At 38.5% G+C, this 19,411-nt stretch overlaps 1 protein-coding gene across 1 annotated transcript in view; it reads left to right on the top strand.

The window, feature by feature from the left end:
- gpatch8 (G patch domain containing 8) overlaps nucleotides 1-19,411 on the top strand; it is a 40,112-nt gene continuing 20,701 nt past the window's right edge. The window contains exons 1-2 of the mRNA XM_062050050.1: nucleotides 1-137; nucleotides 12,271-12,348. Of these exons, the coding sequence (XP_061906034.1) occupies nucleotides 93-137; nucleotides 12,271-12,348 (123 nt within the window). The 5' untranslated portion in view covers nucleotides 1-92. The remainder of the gene's footprint in view (nucleotides 138-12,270; nucleotides 12,349-19,411) is intronic.

Below are 19,411 nucleotides of genomic sequence, written 5' to 3'. Positions count from 1 at the left end.
GGCTAACTTGTTAGCCCCGGAGAGGCTAATTGGCAGCGAACAGGTCTGGCCAGTGCGCATCACAGCATAGAGAAGCTGCTGTCTTCAGCAAAATGGCCGACAGGTTCTCTCGGTTCAACGAAGATCGTGATTTCCAGGTAAAACGCCGGTTATGCCTTGCACCGTTCGGGGTGTTTTCTGGACACATGCAGAGCTACCACGTCACCGGCGGTCGAGGGTTTCTCAGCGCCGTGCACCTTGCATGTCCGCATCCATGTTCGCAGGTTAGCATTAGCGGCTAGCGCAGGCTAATGCACTGCGGCGCTTCTCCAATTTTTGCTTTCGATGGCGTAAATCGCAACATTTATCCGCGTCTGCCAGCCGCGTCGTCGCTTGTTTGCGTCCACGACAGCGACACCACGCAGCGACCCGCTTGATATTTAAACCCCCAAATAGCTCATTAATGACCTTGAGAAGTGATTATTTATCGACATGCTAACGAGGCAGGGCTAAGCTGCTAGCTAGCAAGTAACGCTTTTTGAGCATTAGCATGCCATGACAGTGACATTTTCCCAAATAAATCTTCTTTTAACACTATTAACTCTTTTCTCCCTGTTGATTCACCCCGCCGACTGTTAAACTATGTATTTACTAAGTTGACGGTAATGCGAGTTAAAACGTAAATGCATAATTAACGTGTACAATGATGTTGTCTCTCTCAGACATGAGTAGTTATTTATTGTTCCACCAGCCCAAATAATGTCATGTAAATGATGACATCGTATTATAACATGTTTGCTGTTGCAGTTGCACCGTTATGACGACCTGCACTTCAGCAACTTGCTGTTATCTGTGCTTTAAGACCACACCCAGCAACAGAAAAAGCATTTATTTAATGTAGAGATGTCCGATAATGGATTTTTTGCCGGTATTCCGATATTGTCCAACTCTTAATGACCGATTCCGATATCAACCGATAGCGATATATACAGTTGTGGAATTAACACATTGTTATAATGATACATGGGTTATACTTGTATAGCGCTTTTCTACCTTCAAGGTACTCAAAGCGCCTAATTTTGTTGTGATGCCCCGCGGGATGCATTAAACAATGTAACAAGGTTTTCCAAAATAAATCAACTCATGTTATGGAAAAAATGCCAACATGTCACTGCCACACTGCAAAAAGTCAGTGTTCAAAAACAAGAAAAAACAAAACAAAAATTAGGGGTATTTTATTTGAACTAAGCAAAATTATCTGCCAATAGAACAAGAACATTTGGCTTGTCAAGACTTTCCAAAACAAGTAAAATTAGCTAACCTCAATGAACCCAAAAATACCTTAAAATAAGTATATTCTCACTAATAACAAGTGTACTACTATATGAGTATGTATTTTTTTATTGTTTCATTGAAAATAAAACTCCAAAGTCCATTTGGCTGTCATCTGTTTTAATTATGAGACACAATTGTGTCAAAGTCTTGCTTGAAATAAGAAATTATTACTTTGAAAAAGTAGTTTTATACTTGCGAGTGTTGATGACACAGCTTTGCAGCAGTTTATATTCTAGTTTCAAGCATGTTTTACTCTATAGGTCATAAAATCTCAGCAACAAGCTGTAATATCTTACTGAGATCATTTAGGACCAAAACAAGTAAAACACTCTAACTTAAAATCTGCTTAGTGAGAAGAATTATCTTATCAGACAGAAAATAAGCAAATATCACCCTTATTTGAGATATTTAATCTTACTTACATTCAGTTTTTGCAGTGCATATTTATTATTGAAGTCACAAAGTGCATTATTTTTTTTAACATGCCTCAAAACAGCAGCTTGGAATTTGGGACATGCTCTCTCTCAGAGAGCATGAGGAGGTTGAGGTGAGAGGGGGGTGGGGGGTAGCGGTGGGTGTATAATGTAGCTTCCCGGAAGAGTTAGTGCTGCAAGGGGTTCTAGGTATTTGTTTTGTTGTGGTTATGTTGTGTTACGGTGCGGATGTTCTCCCGAAATGTGTTTGTCATTCTTGTTTGGTGTGGGTTCACAGTGTGGCGCATATTTGTTACAGTGTTAAAGTTGTTTATACGGCCACCCTCTGTGTGACCTGTATAGCTGTTGACCAAGTATGCATTGCATTCACTTGTGTGTGTGAAAAGCCGTAGATATTATGTGACTGGGCCGGCACGCAAAGGAAGTGCCATTAAGGTTTATTGGCGCTCTGTACTTCTCCCTACGTCCGTGTACACAGCGGCGTTTTAAAAAGTCATACATTTTACTTTTTGAAACCGATACCGATAATTTTGAAAACAAAAACCGATAATTTCCGATATTACATTTTAAAGCATTTATCGGCCGATAATATTGGCAGTCCGATAGTATCGGACATCTCTAGTTTTAACAGTGCATGCACTATTCTGAAAACAGCTAGATCTTTACTTGGGTAAATGTTTAGTTTTATTATTGCCCATAATTTGAGCAGGTTGTCTTGTTGCACCTTTTGATTAAATTAGAGATGGGATTAAGGCTGGGCGATATGGCCTTTATTAATATCTCGATATTTTTAGGCCATGTCACGATACACGATATATATCTCGATATTATGCCTTGAATTAATCACACCGGTATGATGATTCTATGTGTCTTCAATAAAACATTCTTGTTCATACTGCATTAATATATGCTCATTCTAAACTTTCATGCAGAAGAGGGAAATCACAACTTAGTCAATTTACCAAAACTGTATTTATTAAACAGTTATTAAGCAGTGGCACAAACATTCATTTATTTCAAAACAAAGTGCAAGATTGTCAGAGACATTTTAAAACAAGCTATTAGTGCAATTTTGTGCATGATGTCACTAAGAAGACATATCAAAACAACACTAAATAAAATGCACTTTTTGTAGAATGCCACTACAATATTTAAAAACAAATAAAGTGCACGTTTGTGCATTATGTCACACGAGATATTTCAAAAACTGTAAAATAAAAATAATAGGAAATCAAAGTGTGTATGTCCTTTGCTATGTGGTAGGTTACTGCGGACGTTATCTCCTTCTGTTTTTGACTATTTTTTCATACGGTGTTGATGTGGAAATGGAAGACGCCAGGCTCAATTGGGTCAGTGCTGGTTGCTTCGGCATTTTGTTGGGTGGGGCACCGGCCGGAGATGTTGACATGCGGAGTTTCAAGCACTCTTCATTCTCTAGCGGGTGATTTTTCAAATGATGCTACAAATTAGTGGTGCTGCTACTTTTTGTAGCAACGCTTTTTCCGCATACTTTACATAATACGGTTGTCTGTTCAACATCTTCCCGCTTGAAGCCAAACCACCGCCGGACGATGGACCCTGTGCTGTTTTTCTTGGGAATTAATTTTCTTCCTCCATTTGTTACCAGATTCGCATCTTTCTTTCTCTCGTATTACCACTAGCACCACTCCGCGTGCACCGCCTGCCACAGCGAACCTTACCCATGCCGCTACCTCTCTGCTCGGCGAGGGCGTATGACGTTGCACGCGCGACAGTATGTGACGTATGTAACGAGGTGCGCTTGTTTTTTCTCTCTGTGAGAAGGAGAGACAAGAGAGTGAGAAATGCCTGTAGTGTAATGCCCGCAGCTAAAAGCAACTGCGTGAGGACGTATACTGGAATACTCATGAAATAGTAATTTTCTACATCGCACAGAGACAAACTACTCGATGTATCGCCCAGCCCTAGATGGGATTCATGGCTCTTTACAGGGAGCCAAATCTCGAGGAGCCGTTCAAAAGACTGGCTCGTCATTACAATTAGAGATCAAGCGATATGTCTTATTTTAGGAACTGTATCAATAAATGGTAGTCGACGAGGCTGATAACTGACATTTGAAGCCATTGTTTATTTGCATTAAAAATTTGCAAAACATAATTTGTATATGTCAGTTAGGGATGTCACGGTATGACATTTTTTTTATCATTGTTATTGTGAAAATGTTTTAAAACATCAGGGGATTTCACAATCACCTTTATTACGTGTGCCTAAAAGGAACATCAACATTTGTATTTCAAAATATAGGAAATCTCATGGGAAAATTCATACAAATATGGGATTTCTCTATATAACGTGCTAGCTAATTAATCTTACTAGCAGTTTATGATTTTAATACATTGTAAGGTTTCTTCCTGAGGAACCCTGAAATATTGTTTTTTATATTTTTTAAATACTGGTATCACGTGCATGTATTGTATCTGCTGATGTATTTTGGTTGTAGTTGTAAAAAAAAAAAAAAAACATAAAAAAAAAATTGGCCGACATCAATATACTTCAAAATGCCAAATAATTGGCACGGTCGGTCGATTCCTAATTATAATTCTTTTTTTTAAACTTTTTTTTAAAATTTTCACAAAGAAACAATCATTTGTATAATAAAGATCGGAATAATTTAATTTACATGAATATTTCTCTATTGGTGACAATTATTTTGAAATATATCCATAAGGCAGTGCCATATTTCCATGCTTTGGCAGTGACATCACTAGTTAGAATTTTCCCATACCTAAGTAGTGCAATTGTCAGTCATGCGCAGAGTGGGCAATTGCCGGCGCTAAATTTGCATGTGCATAAAAAACTGCTCACAATTGGGAATCGGTTCTCATCGTTCACTTAAAAGAACCGTTCAAAAAACTAGATTTGTTTGTGAACATCACATCTCTAAATTAAACATGGGTTGTTTTGTTGCATTGCGAGCATTCCACTCCGTAACCTGTTTAAGTATGAATTTGGTTAATTCGGTCACATTGCTTCTCTTTTCCTCCCTATTCATTCCCTGCTGTTATGTTAATGGGAGAGCTGCATCGCATTGCTGTAAGGCTGAATATGCCAGTGTAGGGCAGCTCTGCACAGTGGTGCTCTGTTGGCGCAAAGGCATTCACGCTGTCAAAACCCAGACAGGTTCTCTATGCAGTGAAGCCCCATTGCTTCCGAGCACCATGCTGCCGGAAGCGTCCGTGGTTGCAGTTGGAGTCAAACATGCGTGGTGTATCGACTCACATTGTGCTTTTAACAGGCATCTTGTAGGTCATGTCTGCTTGAAAGCGAGACCGTCCCATTTAACACGTCTGCAGCCCCTGAATTGGGACACACGTGTCATCTGTCAATACCAATTTTGTCTGCAGCCCATTTGAAAGCAAACTACTACTTCAAAGTCATCTGCTCTTGCGTTGGAGCTGCGCTGCTCCACAAAGTCACATTTTGAGTTTTTTCAAAGGGTACAGAATCGATGCAGTCGCTCTTCCCCTGACAACATACTTTATCATAAGCCCCCCACCTCCTCCCTGGCTTTACTAATGCTGATGGAAGGTCCAGTTTAATCAGAATTTGACCCCTTCTACACTAAGCCGGATAAGGTTATTCAGGGTAAATCCCACCCAACCTTGTCCGTGTCCACACACAACAATGCCACCGTTTAAGACCCCCTACCCCCTCCATCGCAACGCGACCTAGTACACATGCGCGAAATGCGCGTGTCATAGTCACCTCTGACCTGGAAGTGTATTCTTACCCCATGTTTAAATGTAGCCTATTGCCACATTTCTTTTAACAGTAAACCTTGCTTGCCTCACCATCAGCAGCTGTTAGACTATTGTAGTAAATCACACCTGAGCCATCATACATGAATCATATATTTAATGAACGTGAGAAAGTAAACAATGCGATAAAGAACATTTTACAACAACCAACAGGACACTGTGCTTGTAGGCTGAAATTGGCGGTCGTACTTGACGGCCGCAACCACTTCATGGCTTTACAATAGTTATGGAGTACAAAAGTAGACGTTGAGTAATCGCTCGACTAGAGATGTCCGATAATGGCTTTTTTGCGGATATTCCGATATTGTCCAACTCTTAATTACCGATTCCGATATCAACCGATACTGATAAATACAGTCGTGGAATTAACATATTATTATTCCTAATTTTGTTGTGATGCCCCGCTGGATGCATTAAAAATGTAACAAGGTTTTCCAAAATAAGAGAACAACTTCAACTCAAGTTATGGAAAAAAGTGCCAACATGGCACTGCCATATTTATTATTGAAGTCACAAAGTGCATTGTTTTTTTTAACATGCCTCTAAACAGCAGCTTGGAATTTGGGACATGTTCTCCATGAGATAATAATGATACCCACTACAACTATGGGAAATACTATACTTTGAATTTCACAAAGTGCATTATTTTATTTTATTTTTTTTAAACATGCCTCAAAACAGCAGCTACAAAAACAATGAAGGCACACAGTTTCTGTCCAGAGTATACTAGAGTAATAAAGTAACAATAACATAGTCCTCATTTAGTGCAAGACTGCCTGGCATACTGTATAACAGGAAATTATAAACTGGGCTCACATCCATCTTCTGCTTGTATTCATCGTGTATCTCCTTATGATTCTTGAAGAGGTGGAAGATCAAATTGCTCGTATTAAAGGAAGACGTCTTGGTTCCTCCTCGCATAACCAACTTTTTGCAGTCAGTGCAAATAGCCAGTTTTTTATCCATCAGAGACACTTTAAAATAATCCCAAACCATGTCTTCAGTCAGTCACCGAGCGAGCTCCCTTGTTAGCCACGGCTACAGCACCAGCAACAACACACTCTTGTTGTTATGCTGCGCTCGGGGCGGTTTGATGAGGTCATCAAGCTTCGCCAGTACACCTCTCATGCTGCAGTCGTCAACTTCTGTGTTGTGTGTGTGGAAGAGGGGAGAGGGGAGGGGCTGCTGACTGGGAGACGCAACTGCTCTGTACTGCTCCTTACGTCCGTGTTTTACCGGATATGTACTGCTTCGTACAGCGGCGTTTTGAAAAGTCATACATTTAACTTTTTGAAACCGATACCGATAATTTTAAGCATTTATCGGCTGATAATATCGGCAGGCCGATATTATCGGACATCTCTACGCTCGACATACATCGCGGACAATAACTGACAGTCTGCTTTGCCAGTCCAAATGCATTCTCTATTTTTCGTAGTCTTACCTTGTCCACGGGAGCCCGCATTGTCGTTGTCACTCCTTCGACAAATGGACAAAGTTTTTCACGAAGTAAAATCACAGCTGACCTGGACATTCGAAAATTCTCTTGCCGTTCCTGTGACACAACACACTCGGTGACAAACATATCCCACCAGGCTGCTGTTCTTCTAGGGCTTATCCAAAACCGTTGCTATGTTGCTGTCTGAGATGTGTTGATTTTTATTTTTTTATTTTTATTAAGGACCCCCATTAGCTGGTTGCCACAACAACCCACTAGTCTTCTTGGTGTCCACAAATTCAATACAATTACAATTAAAAGCATATAATTATAACTACACAATACAGAAAAAAAATAAAAGCATCAATAAGAAAACAACCAAACAATTTACAGCCACAGAATTATAATTACCATATAAATATAACTACACAATACAAAACCAAACAAAAATCATCAACAAGCAAACTAATTTAAAGACTCAGATAAAATATTACTTTCCTTTTGAAAACCTGTTTACTTTCAATGCCGGTGAGAATTGGAGGCAGGTTATTCCAGAGCGATACAGATCTATAAATAAAAGATTTCCGCAAAGCATTCTTCCTGGGACGAGGGAGTACAAAATGCCCCTCACTAGACGCCCTGGTATTATGATTATGTATAGTGCTACTGTGAACTATTTGGGCCATGAGAAAAGCAGGAGTTTTACCACCGGTTACTGATTTGAACAATATAAGAGTATTAGCTGACAACCTGTTCTGCACTGTTAGCCAGGAAAGAGAAGCATGCATTTGGTTAACATTGGTTCTTAGTGAACAACCCAGAACCAGCCTTGCTGCTCTATTCTGGACAATCTGGAGCTTACTGATCTCACCACTTGCAGCAGATGCCCAGACTGTAGAACAATAGTCCACATGACACAAGACTAAACTCTTAACAATCTGAAAAAGAAGAGGTGGATCAACAAAAGCAGCACATTTCCTGGAAATACCAACAGCCCTTCCCATCTTTGTAACTAACTATATCACTGATATGATTTGACCAGGATAGAGTGCAGTCCAGTTAAACGGTGATTTAGTTTGGCTGAAACGAGGCTTAGGCTAAATAATTATTTGTTGAAGGGGTTATCCGGCCGAGTGTAGACATAGCTTTAAGGACCGGCAAATTCTACAGTTGAGGGCAGAATTTTTAAATAGAATGAAGATGTGTTGTTATGTGTCCGGGGAAGCGCGGAGTCGCGAGATGAAAGTGTTTGCACGGGGGGTAAAACCTGTTGGAATTGTGCCATTTATCATGAGATTGGTAATAAAAGTTAAAAATTGCGTCAGACTTTGTATGATTTCTTCTGATGCTACAATATATTGCATAACTTGGATTTGTTTTCAAGTAAAAAAAAAAAAAAGACTTAATTTGAAGATGTGGCGGTAATGAAAATGTTGTGGCGGCGCGCCACATTCAATTACATTAAAGGGAAACCCTATCTATGGATAACATGATATATATATCTATATGCTATAACGATATATATCACATTATATTGTTTGGTATGTAAATGATAATAGAACCATTTCAAAAAGGCTCATTAAGCTGCTGACGTAACATACCGCCGTTGTATCATCTTGTTAAAACTATTATCTACTTGCTAATTTACTGTTATCTGGTTACTTTCCGTTGTAAAATGTTCTATCTACACTTATGTAAAATTATAATAAGCACTTATTCTTCTGTTGTTTGGATAATTTACATTAGGGAAGTTTTGGCCGATACTACAAATTTGGGTGTTGGTCCAACACCAAGTAGTTACAGGGGCAGTATTATTCATACCAATGCTGATACTGATACTAACAATTTTTGAGATCATTGAACGATTACATTTTTGATTACAATCATAATTAGACAAAAACAGGATGGCGGTGTAACAAGATCAATTAAATATTAAATTGATTTCCTACTCTTAGCTTTGACTGAAATTTTTTGGTTTTTACCTTTAAAGCCCTCGTGTTTAGGGACTTATTTCCTGAGTTTGTAAACGCTAACAAAAAACGACAACATTTTAAAAATCGATCGAACCACTGTGGTATCGCCTTTATACTGACACTCGACTTAGTATTGTTACTGTTGATATTTGTATCGATCCGCCCACCTTTGTGAACATTCAAGAGCTCTAGTTTGCGGTTAGCATATACTTCTACGGTGTGTTCTGTTGCATGTTTAGTATATTTCTTGTCCTCCAGCGATAATGCTACTTGTAGGAAAGTAGTCTGAATATTTCTGACTTAGAAGTGGCTTTGCTCTGTGGAGGGATGTTAGCTACGGCAAGAATGCTACAGAGCGTTGATGATAGAGGTGGGAATCTTTGGGCACGTTACGATTTGATTATAAATCGATTATTTAAACGTCTTTTATATTATGTTATATAGTGTCAATATATTGCATATTATTATTATATATCCTAAATGTATTACATTTAATTATTAATATTACTATTTGTATTATGTCTACAAGACTCATCCTTTGGCTACTACGTGTGCATTATTGCTTACTTCCCCTCCTTGTCCCGGAAGTCCCACCACCCAGTCAGAGCCATTGGCCATTGGATATTATTGTCTCTGCTGACTTAATAATTTAGTTGCTAATTTCCTCTTCTTAGCTGGTTACTCTCAGCTGTAACGCGGTTCCTATTAACCTTCTCTTGAAGTGTGCAAAGTTTTTTATTCTTTGGTTTCACTATTTCGGATTCAAGCCAGTTTAGAGCCGCGGATTATCCTCTACTCCTTCGTCCTCCGTGGGTCCTTGCTAACCCAGCTAACACGTAACATTAAAAGAATGTTGGGTAATATTTCTCCCTTGGTTAATTAGAAACTAACGTTTAGAGAACAGTATCATTAAAGCCAAATTTTAGAACTGTCTATATTACCTCAACTTAAGTAAATAATCTTCGTTTGGGCATTTGTCCATCGATTCAGGAATCGCCCACGTTCTACTTGTGATGCATCGGAGAATTGATTATTTTCCCCACCCACTAATAACCATCAAATCGAGATCATCAGACCACTTTCAGATGCTTGGACGGATATATTAAAATCCCAAAATACTGTAGGTAGTGAAACAAAATGTTCCACTAATATAAATTCAAGTGAACGGTGGACTATTTTTGGACTCTTTTCTTTTCCTCTGCCTACATGAAGGTCAGCACACTTGACAAGACGCACTCTTCGCCTGTCCTCTGCCAGCAAGAGAAAGGAAGCCATCTGCCTGTTGTACAAACACTCCCATTTAGGAGTTAGCCTGCCCCATAACTCATGCTTTGTGCCTTTCTACAGAGTCCTTCCTAGTGAAGGAAGACAGTATCAGTGGACATGACATTGACAATGCAAAGACAGTTTCAACCAGGGATGTCTCGATTAACTAAATATATTTGTGGTGGTTCAAATGTATTACTAAATGAATAAATTTGTGGTGCTCTGACTGATTGATCTCCAAGCATCATCGGCCAATTTCCATGGAAAATATGTGATCGTACTAGAGTACTCAATATGCTTTGCATTAACTGTATGGGTAGTGTCAATACAAAGGGTAGTATTAATGTATTATTGATACTGCAGTGATTAGAATATTTTTATCTTCACAAAATCATTTTGTGTTTGTTTTTTGGTGTTTACAAATTTGGAGATTAGGTTCTTAAACACATGAGGACTTTGAGGGCAAAAACTAAATGATTTAAATGAGAAATATATATGTTTTTGTTTTGCTATTTGTTTTGATTGTTTTATATTTTTATACTCTATTTTTTACACACTGAATTTTTTATACACAGAATGTTGTAACACTGATTTTTACACTAACTTTTTATACACTAATTTTTAATACACTGAATTTTTTACACTGATTTTTTTGTATGCTGATTGATTGTTTTTCACTGAAAGTTTACACACTGATTTTTACAGTGAATTTTATACTGTTTTACACAAAATGTTTATATACTGATTTTTTATACACTGAATTTTTATACACTCATTTTTTATACACTGATTTTTACACAACATTGTATACATTATTTTTATACAATACATTTTTATACACTTATTTATTTATTTACACATGATTATTTTACACTGAATTTTTATACACAGATTTTTTTACATTACATTTTTATACACCATTTTAAAACACACACATTGTGCCTACAAATTTGTATTTCATGAAGTTGTCAGCATAGTTTGATGTTAAAAAAAAAAAAATCAAACACAAAAAATTAATTTACATAAATTCAGTGTCCAAATAAAACGCTGAAATGAACCTCCATATTCCTGCCTCATCTGAAGAAGTACCTACTTACATTTTGTGTTTTGTGACTATATATTGTGACTATATTTGCTCAAACAATCGTAATAAAAGAGAATAAGTAACTAGATTAAAACATTGTGCTGATATTGTTACAAAGCTATCCTTAATTGTGGGGCATTTGTGGCAATTTCAAGAATTGTATTCACACCCCACACCAACACTGTTTTACTTAACATAATGAATAATCATGATTAATAATCGTGATTTCAATATTGATAAGCTCTGTAAGACAAGATCTCATATATGAACATTGTAACTATATGGACAAAAAGTGCAGTTGTGTATTTTGACCATCAGGTACCATCTTTTAAAATTCTTACGTTTGTTTTAATTGTTTATCTCTTATGTCCAAAATGCCATCTTGCACAATTTTCACATTTATTTGTATTTATTTATTTTGTTTTTGCCATATTACTTTGTTTATAATGCTTGTGTTGCTTTCATATGCACATTCAGTTTCTACTTGTGGTAGATGTTTTTTCTAAAAAGGAAATCATTTTGAATGTGTTGGTTATTTAAAAAAAAATAAAACTCAGTTAAATGATTTCAGTATAAGTACTTTTTGAAAATGTGGAGCACATTTAAAAATACTGCAATATTAATGATGACAGTGATAATTTTGATCACAACAACCTTTGTTGTTGTACCATGGCATCCCTAATCTAAACTAAGGAGATTTTATGGTTCGTTTTTCAGATCATACAGCCAAAAGCACTAAACATATAAATACATTGAAAATTTCACAGTTCATGCATGTGATCAGTATCGGGCAATCTCCATGGATGATTGGTATCGGAATGGGCAGTGTAAAAAACCCTGTTCGGAACCCCCCGAGAATCCGTGAACGTGAAACACTGCCAACATTTTTTGCCATTGAATAAGAAAACTCAAGGACCTGATCTGTGTCTGAAATAAAAATAAAATGTAACTGTGTGTTCTTCAGGGCGGGAATCACTTTGACCAATACGAAGAAGGCCAAGTGGATGTGGAGCAGGCGTCCTTGGACAAGCCCATTGAATCGGTAAGGCCACACCTCGTCATCCCGCACTATTGGACCAGCTGTGAAAGTGGATGATTGGTCCAGGCAGGGAAAATAAACACCACATCTTTGATTATTTTGACCTAGAGTTCTCTTTGACCCACTTCACCTATAGAAACACTCATGTCGTGCCCATTTAATGACCCCCGTTAAGCCCCTCCCTATATCCTCTGCCATCCATATCATGTGGGACATTTTAAAGATAACATACATGCTAGCTAGCATCTTCTTATTTACATGATAACTAATCTTTGTTAGCTTTTGTTATGCTACTAGATGAGTTGATACAGAACACATGGAGTGTATAAAGTACTGTTATTGATAAGACTTTCCTTTAATTATAAATGTATAACGTTTTTAAGTTAATCATTGAAAATTTGACCGTACATTAAAGTTTGATATAATTAACAAACTGTATCATGCAAATGTGTTTATTTATTAGCAGTGCTTCTTCCACTGCCCAACAACAGAGCACACATGTTAGATGATGTGAATGGCTATTTTTGTGTTAGAGTGATTGTTTGTGTGTATGTATGTAGCTTTAGAATTTGTTTGTGTTTGTAGGACAGTTATCTTATTGTACACAACTTGGGGTGTTCGACATTTCTCTCCTGCAGCGAATTGGCCCCCCTATTAGCTAAGCAGCAATGACCCGGTTTGTATTTGCACGCTCTGCTTTCTTACTCCTGTCTCTAGGGTCTTTGTAACGCTTCTCTTGACTGTTTTTGTCTCTCACTCGCTCTTTCTCTCTCTCCTTGCTCTGTTCATCTCCGAAAGCTATAATCTCTCTCTCTGTCTTTCTGTCTCGCTCCCTCCCTACTACACAGTGATTCGGTGTACAGTACCCTCTGTCATTCTGTGTTGGCATGGTGCTTGTGCAACTGGGACTGCATTTTTTTTCTACTGAAGAGGCGCATGGATAATAGTGCAGGCAGCTCTCTTCCTCTTAACTGTCGTCCTTGTCTTCCCCGTCCTCCTCTCTGAAATGGTCGCTGAAGCGGTCAGGGTGAGCAGGCCCAAAGCCTTACTCGCAACATTAGCAAATGGAAATATGAAATAATTGCATGCAGAAATGTACTGCTTGGCTGAAACTAGGTTATACATGGACAGTGGTACCTCGGGTTGTGTTGATAATCCGTTTAAAAAAGTCAGAACCAAATCGCGCAAAAACCAAAAACGTTTTTCCCATAAGAAGACCTGTAAATCCAATTAGTCCACTCCAGACGCCCAACTATATGAACACAAAACCCATTTTGTGGAGAATAATTATAGTTTTACATACAGAAAACATTGCAAAATACATCTACAGTGGTCTCTCGCTTATTGCTGTTTATTGGTCTTGGACATGACCGTGATAAATTATTTTTAGCAGAGTAGTATTTGGGATTTCAAAACCCTTTCAAAAATGCTTTCTTGAGGACCAAAAAGGTGTAGAATATGATTAAAAAAGAAAGCAAAAAAAATCTGCTATGTGGCGGGGGTAACTTAATTGTATCTATTATGTGTTTAAATTAGGGATGTCCGATAATGGCTTTTTTGCCGATGTCCGATATTCCGATATTGTCAAACTCTTAATTACCGATATCAACCGATACCGATATATACAGTCGTGGAATTAACACATTAGTATGCCTAATTTGGACAACCAGGAATGGTGAAGATAAGGTCCTTTTTAAAAATAATAATAAAGTAAAATAAGATGAATAAATTAAAAACATTTTCTTGAATAAAAAAGAAAGTAAAACAATATAAAAACATTTACATAGAATTAAATGAGTTAATGAAAGTTAATGAGTTAATCAATGAAAATGAGTAAAATGAACTGTTAAAGGTTAGTACCATTAGTGGACCAGCAGCACGCACAATCATGTGTGCTTACGGACTGTATCCCTTGCAGACTGTATTGATATATATTGATATATAATGTAGGAACCAGAATATTAATAACAGGGAGAAACAACCCTTTTGTGTGAATGAGTGTAAATGGAGGAGGGAGGTTTTTTGGGTTGGTGCAATAATTGTAAGTGTATCTTGTGTTTTTTATGTTGATTTAATAAAAAAAAACCTAAACAAAACGATACCGATAATAAAAAACCGATACCGATCATTTCCGATATTACATTTTAAAGCATTTATCGGCCGATAATATCGGCAGGCCGATATTATCGGACATCTCTAGTTTAAATATAGATTCAACTGAATTGTGTGCACCTTTTTTTGCAGCTGATTTTGGATTAGCGTTCTTAGCAGCGCAGTCGCCTTTGTAGGCTTTCAAAACCCAGTCTTAGCAAAGCTGCTGTTTCAGGTGGCTGATAAGGTTTGATGCCTAGAAGCAATGTTTTTTTTTTCCCTTCCTGGAATAAGTTTCTAGAACATCTGGTGCCAATAGCGCGCGTAAAGTATTCCACTGAAACAGTAAAGAAGTCAGCTATTGAAGTTTTTTTTCCATATCGGATTTATCGGTATGATGTCATAATTCCTCATATTGGCCTGATATTTATTGTGCGGCCATACTACGACTGCCACTTTTGTACTTTTTCTACAAGTTCTTTCTTGAATGAATAAGTGTTTTTGTTTTTTTTACCTTTATAAAAGTGCTGGCACTCACAACCTTCTTTGGCCGCATGGTGGCTTTTTTGAAAAATTTAAAAAGTGCGGAGGTCGAGTCACCAAACGGAATAGTTTATTACGCACAATGTTCAGCTGTACAATCATGAGACAGCTTACGTAAACCGGTTTGGGACATTTTGGCGAAAACCTTTGTCAAACTGAATCCTACAAAAAGTGGGACGTACGGAAACCGAGGTACCACTGTACAAATAAATCTCTTATCAATTATGTAGATTGAAAAGAATTTGAAGAATAAAATGCAACGGAAAGGGAAATCATTGATTGAAGCATTAAAATGGCTCATCTGCCTGACTCCCTACTCTGCCACAAAGGCAGTCATCCACTCGTGTGTGGGTGGTGGAGAGGTCGGGTGAGAGGTGGCCTGCTTACCTCGCTTGAGTGGCTCGACTCCTACTCCTGCGCTATTATTTATGTAAAGGTGGGGGGGCTACTGAGAGCTGAGCTGCGGCATCACACAGTTCTTCCAAATGACGTGTTAAATAGTCTATCGTAACAAGATAAAATGATGCATGATCTGGATTATTAATTCCAATGTACAGTAACATGCTGCCAGCCCGGTCTCTTGGAGCCCCTCCTCCGTGCCTCTCGTTGTGTAGGCAGCTAGAGGTCTGTGGTACTTGACTGGGATCTTTAATTCTTGTCTTTCCGCCCCTTCTCTCTTTGGTCTCTAACATTGATTATGCATTGCATGTGTGGTAGCAAACAGTACGAATTCCTGTCCACTCCCTCACCCTTCTCCCTTACCCTTCCCTGATCTGAGCTGACTCCGCCCCAGAGCGATATGCAGCGGGCACCCTCAGAGCCAGAGAATGCATATTTTGCGTACGGCCCACCAAATGAAGAGTGGCGCTGATACTGTCCAACCCAATCACTTGCACAGACCTTCTCACTAATTTTACTGGGAAACAAACTATTTTTAAATCCTCCTAATTAAGTATAGTTGACTTCTTCTCCCCAGCCTCCCTTAAGTGATTTTATAAGTAATATACTTCTCGTTTGAAGAATTTGGCTCATCAGAATAATGAGGTAAGTACGTACAGTGTGTTAAGTTACTAACCTTACACTAGCGCTATATTGTCTTATATTTACATTGAGCATCAGCACCTGTTCACCAAGCAACAGGAAGTCCTGTTGCTCAAATTTTCCATTTAGTCACACTAACCGCAAGTGAGGCTCGCAAGGAATTTGCCGAAACGAAAGGGAGCCGCAGGCGATTATGAGCATAGCAAACCCAAAAGACATCCACAGGACATATGAAATACTTAAAGTACCAGTAGAGTGTAAAAACAAGTTGGTTCTATAGTGAAGCTATTATCATATACAGTACAGGCCAAAAGTTTGGACACACCTTCTCATTCAATGCGTTTTCTTTATTTTCATGACTATTTATATTGTAGATTGTCACTGAAGGCATCAAAACTATGAATGAACACGTGGAGTTATGTACTTAACAAAAAAAAGTGAAATAATTGAAAAAAAAAAGTATATTCTAGTTTCTTCAAAATAGCCACCCTTTGCTCTGATTACTGCTTTGCACACTCTCGATGAGCTTCAAGTAGTAGTCACCTGAAATGGTTTTCACTTCACAGGTGTGCCTTATCGGGGTTGATTAGTGGAATTTCTTGCTTTATCAATGGGGTTTCGACCATCAGTTGTGTTGTGAATGAGGTGTGTCCAAACTTTTGGCCTGTACTGTATATCTGATTTATGACACCAAAATACTTCCAAACTTTGTGAATAAATAAATATGATCAAAATAGTATCAATCTTACAGTGATTCCCGAGCCATTTTTAGAGTTAATGAGGAAGCCAGTCATGTGATCTGTGACGTAGCGTTAGGAACCACAGATGTCTTCCCCATCAACAACATTGCTGATCAAGCAGACTTTGTGAGAGCCAGCAACAATTACTTAGGGAAAGATTATGATCTAGAACTTTATATTTTTTGCCCGAACACAAGGAGGATGAGCAGTAAGTTTTAGCCGAGTGCTAAATGGATGCAGCTTTATTGTCACACTGTAGCGTCAGCAATATTGCTAAATGCTAAACATACAAATTAACCATAATAAACCAGAATAACACAAACACATACTGTAATATTTCCGCTCTCGCTGGAACGCTGACCGATGGGATGCTCACCTAATTCTGTTTAGATGAAAATTAAATAGCCATCCTCACAAAGGGTTAAAAAAAGTTGCTGCAACTATCGTCTTTTTGTGTCTTTTTTGTCTCTCGGTCCATGGCCACATTTGCCTACTACCAGGTGAGAGATGCATGGATTATAGTCTAGAATTTACTTTGAGCAAGTTTGTGGCAAAGCAGAAACAGCCGCCGCCTTAGTGTGTCAAAATTAGCAGCGTAAGCTAGCATTAGCTCACTGCCATCAATGCACCGCTAAAATAGGGCGTTAGCGCTTATAATAACAATATTACTCATATTTGGTTAATTTTCAGATCACGACATGTAAATTGAGTATTGTTGGCACTTTCTGTATGTTTTATAGAGGGTATAATGGGCGCAATAGACAACCCTCGATCTGTTGACTCGATTGTTCGCTATTTATTTACGATTTCGAATGCACAATAAAAGCCACGCATATGTGTCCTTGTCTTACATAAGAATTGTCAATGATAAACAGAAGATCTCTTTCCAATTTTTGCTTATTTCCAGTATGACTGATCTGATGTGGTCAGAGAGCAGAAATGTTACTACATTGACTAAGAATCTATAAAAATTACTGAAAATATTCGGAGTGGAATATTCAAAATGGCCGAATTAATTTGCGGCATTTTGTGATTTTTAGACGGTATTTTATTAGCTCTCATTTAGATATACATCTGTATCTAATGTGAGTGTAAATACTTACTGTACTGACACTTCCAGAACACCTCTCTTGACTCCTGACACCCAATTACATATGTTTTCAAATTAGCATCGACTTCACATACTGAGACATGAATACTCTGAGGTTTCTGGTTGGGCTCCCCTGCATATCACTTCCCTCCCCCCCTCGGCCATATCTTTGAAAACGCACTATGCCGATAACAGCTCAGTGCACACTTTCCAAAACCCTCCCCGGTTGGTAGAGCTCTCTTTTGTTTGGATAACATTTTCTGCTTTTGTTTTTTTCCTGTATTAACAGTCCGTTGGTGGATTTATTTATTTTTGACATGCTTACCTTTTGTGTTTGTATACAATATTGTTTTTTTAAGAAAGAAAAAAAGAGAAGCAGTATTTATATATAAAAAAGAAAAAGAAAAAAGAAAAAGTAGAGAACCTAGCAGATTTGCAGTTGAAAGAAAGCGTTTGGCTGGTTTCTTACGTTGTGTCACGTGTGACTGTTTTTTTGACAGCCCAGTATTTTAAAGCCAGGTTCGTATGGAAATGCCTTCACTCCACTTGCACTGCTGTTGGACTCGCCGTCTTTGCTTTCATCCGTCCGTCCGTCCGTCTGTCTATTTTTTGGTGCACTCATCCGTTGCTCCAACATGCAGCCGGCATCTCCTCTCCGCCGCCAGCCCGAAATTTCTTCCATGTTTTTAGCTGCCAGCTCGCCCAACCTGCCCTTCCTGTTTTAATTACTTTTCAAACGTAGAACACAGAAAAAGGCACAGGGTTTGCAAGAGGGCATTTAGAATGGCAGAAACTTGGGGTCATGTTTAGTTGTCAAGCCTTATTGGGAGGAGTTGTGTAGCATTATCTTCTTTTTAATCAGGCCACTCGCTCTGGGAGCTTTTTAATAAACATTTTGTTTCGGGCTAAAGCTCTACCCCAAATCAATAGAGAGAGATGTTATTTTAGCATAATACTGCAGTATAGGACAATTGGAGGGGAGATGTTCTCTGCAGAAAACTCTGCAGTGTTTCTCCATACAATGAATTCAGCGGACCACACAAAAACGGAGGATGATGCTCCACAGGCCCTACATGCTCACATCCTGTGTATGTTTGGACAAGTCCAAGGACAGCCAGGCAGAGACACAGTTTTTTCTTAGCCTTATATCTTCACCGAGTGGTACATTTTAGTGTACGTATATGATAGTATAGTTTGTACCAGTAGGTTGTCAAATTTCATAGCTTTTAATGAACCAAACTAAACCACTTGGTGGAAATGTGGCTCTCAGTGTATAGAAAATAGTTTGGAAACAGGAAGTGGCAAAGTTCAGCATCTCTGAGCATGGTAGTGTTGATGCTAGAAACCAAATTTCTGCAGAAACAAAAACAACGGTTGGCATTGCAAAGCCATCCCAATGAGGACCATGTTGGCGGAGATGCCGTGCGTGCTGCAGGACCACCACTCCCCCCTTCCTTCACATGCACTAACCCATCCAGGCCCAGTTCACTTTCCACACCTTCCTAAAAGCTCCCTTGCCATGGCTCAGCCTGCTCTGTACCGCCCCCTGTCCATCTCACCT

Source organism: Entelurus aequoreus, linkage group LG06, assembly GCF_033978785.1.
Source record: "Entelurus aequoreus isolate RoL-2023_Sb linkage group LG06, RoL_Eaeq_v1.1, whole genome shotgun sequence".
In the NCBI taxonomy this organism is placed as follows: Eukaryota; Metazoa; Chordata; class Actinopteri; order Syngnathiformes; family Syngnathidae; genus Entelurus; species Entelurus aequoreus.
Note: the sequence above shows the minus strand (reverse complement) of the source record. Positions and strands in the feature narration are given on the sequence as shown.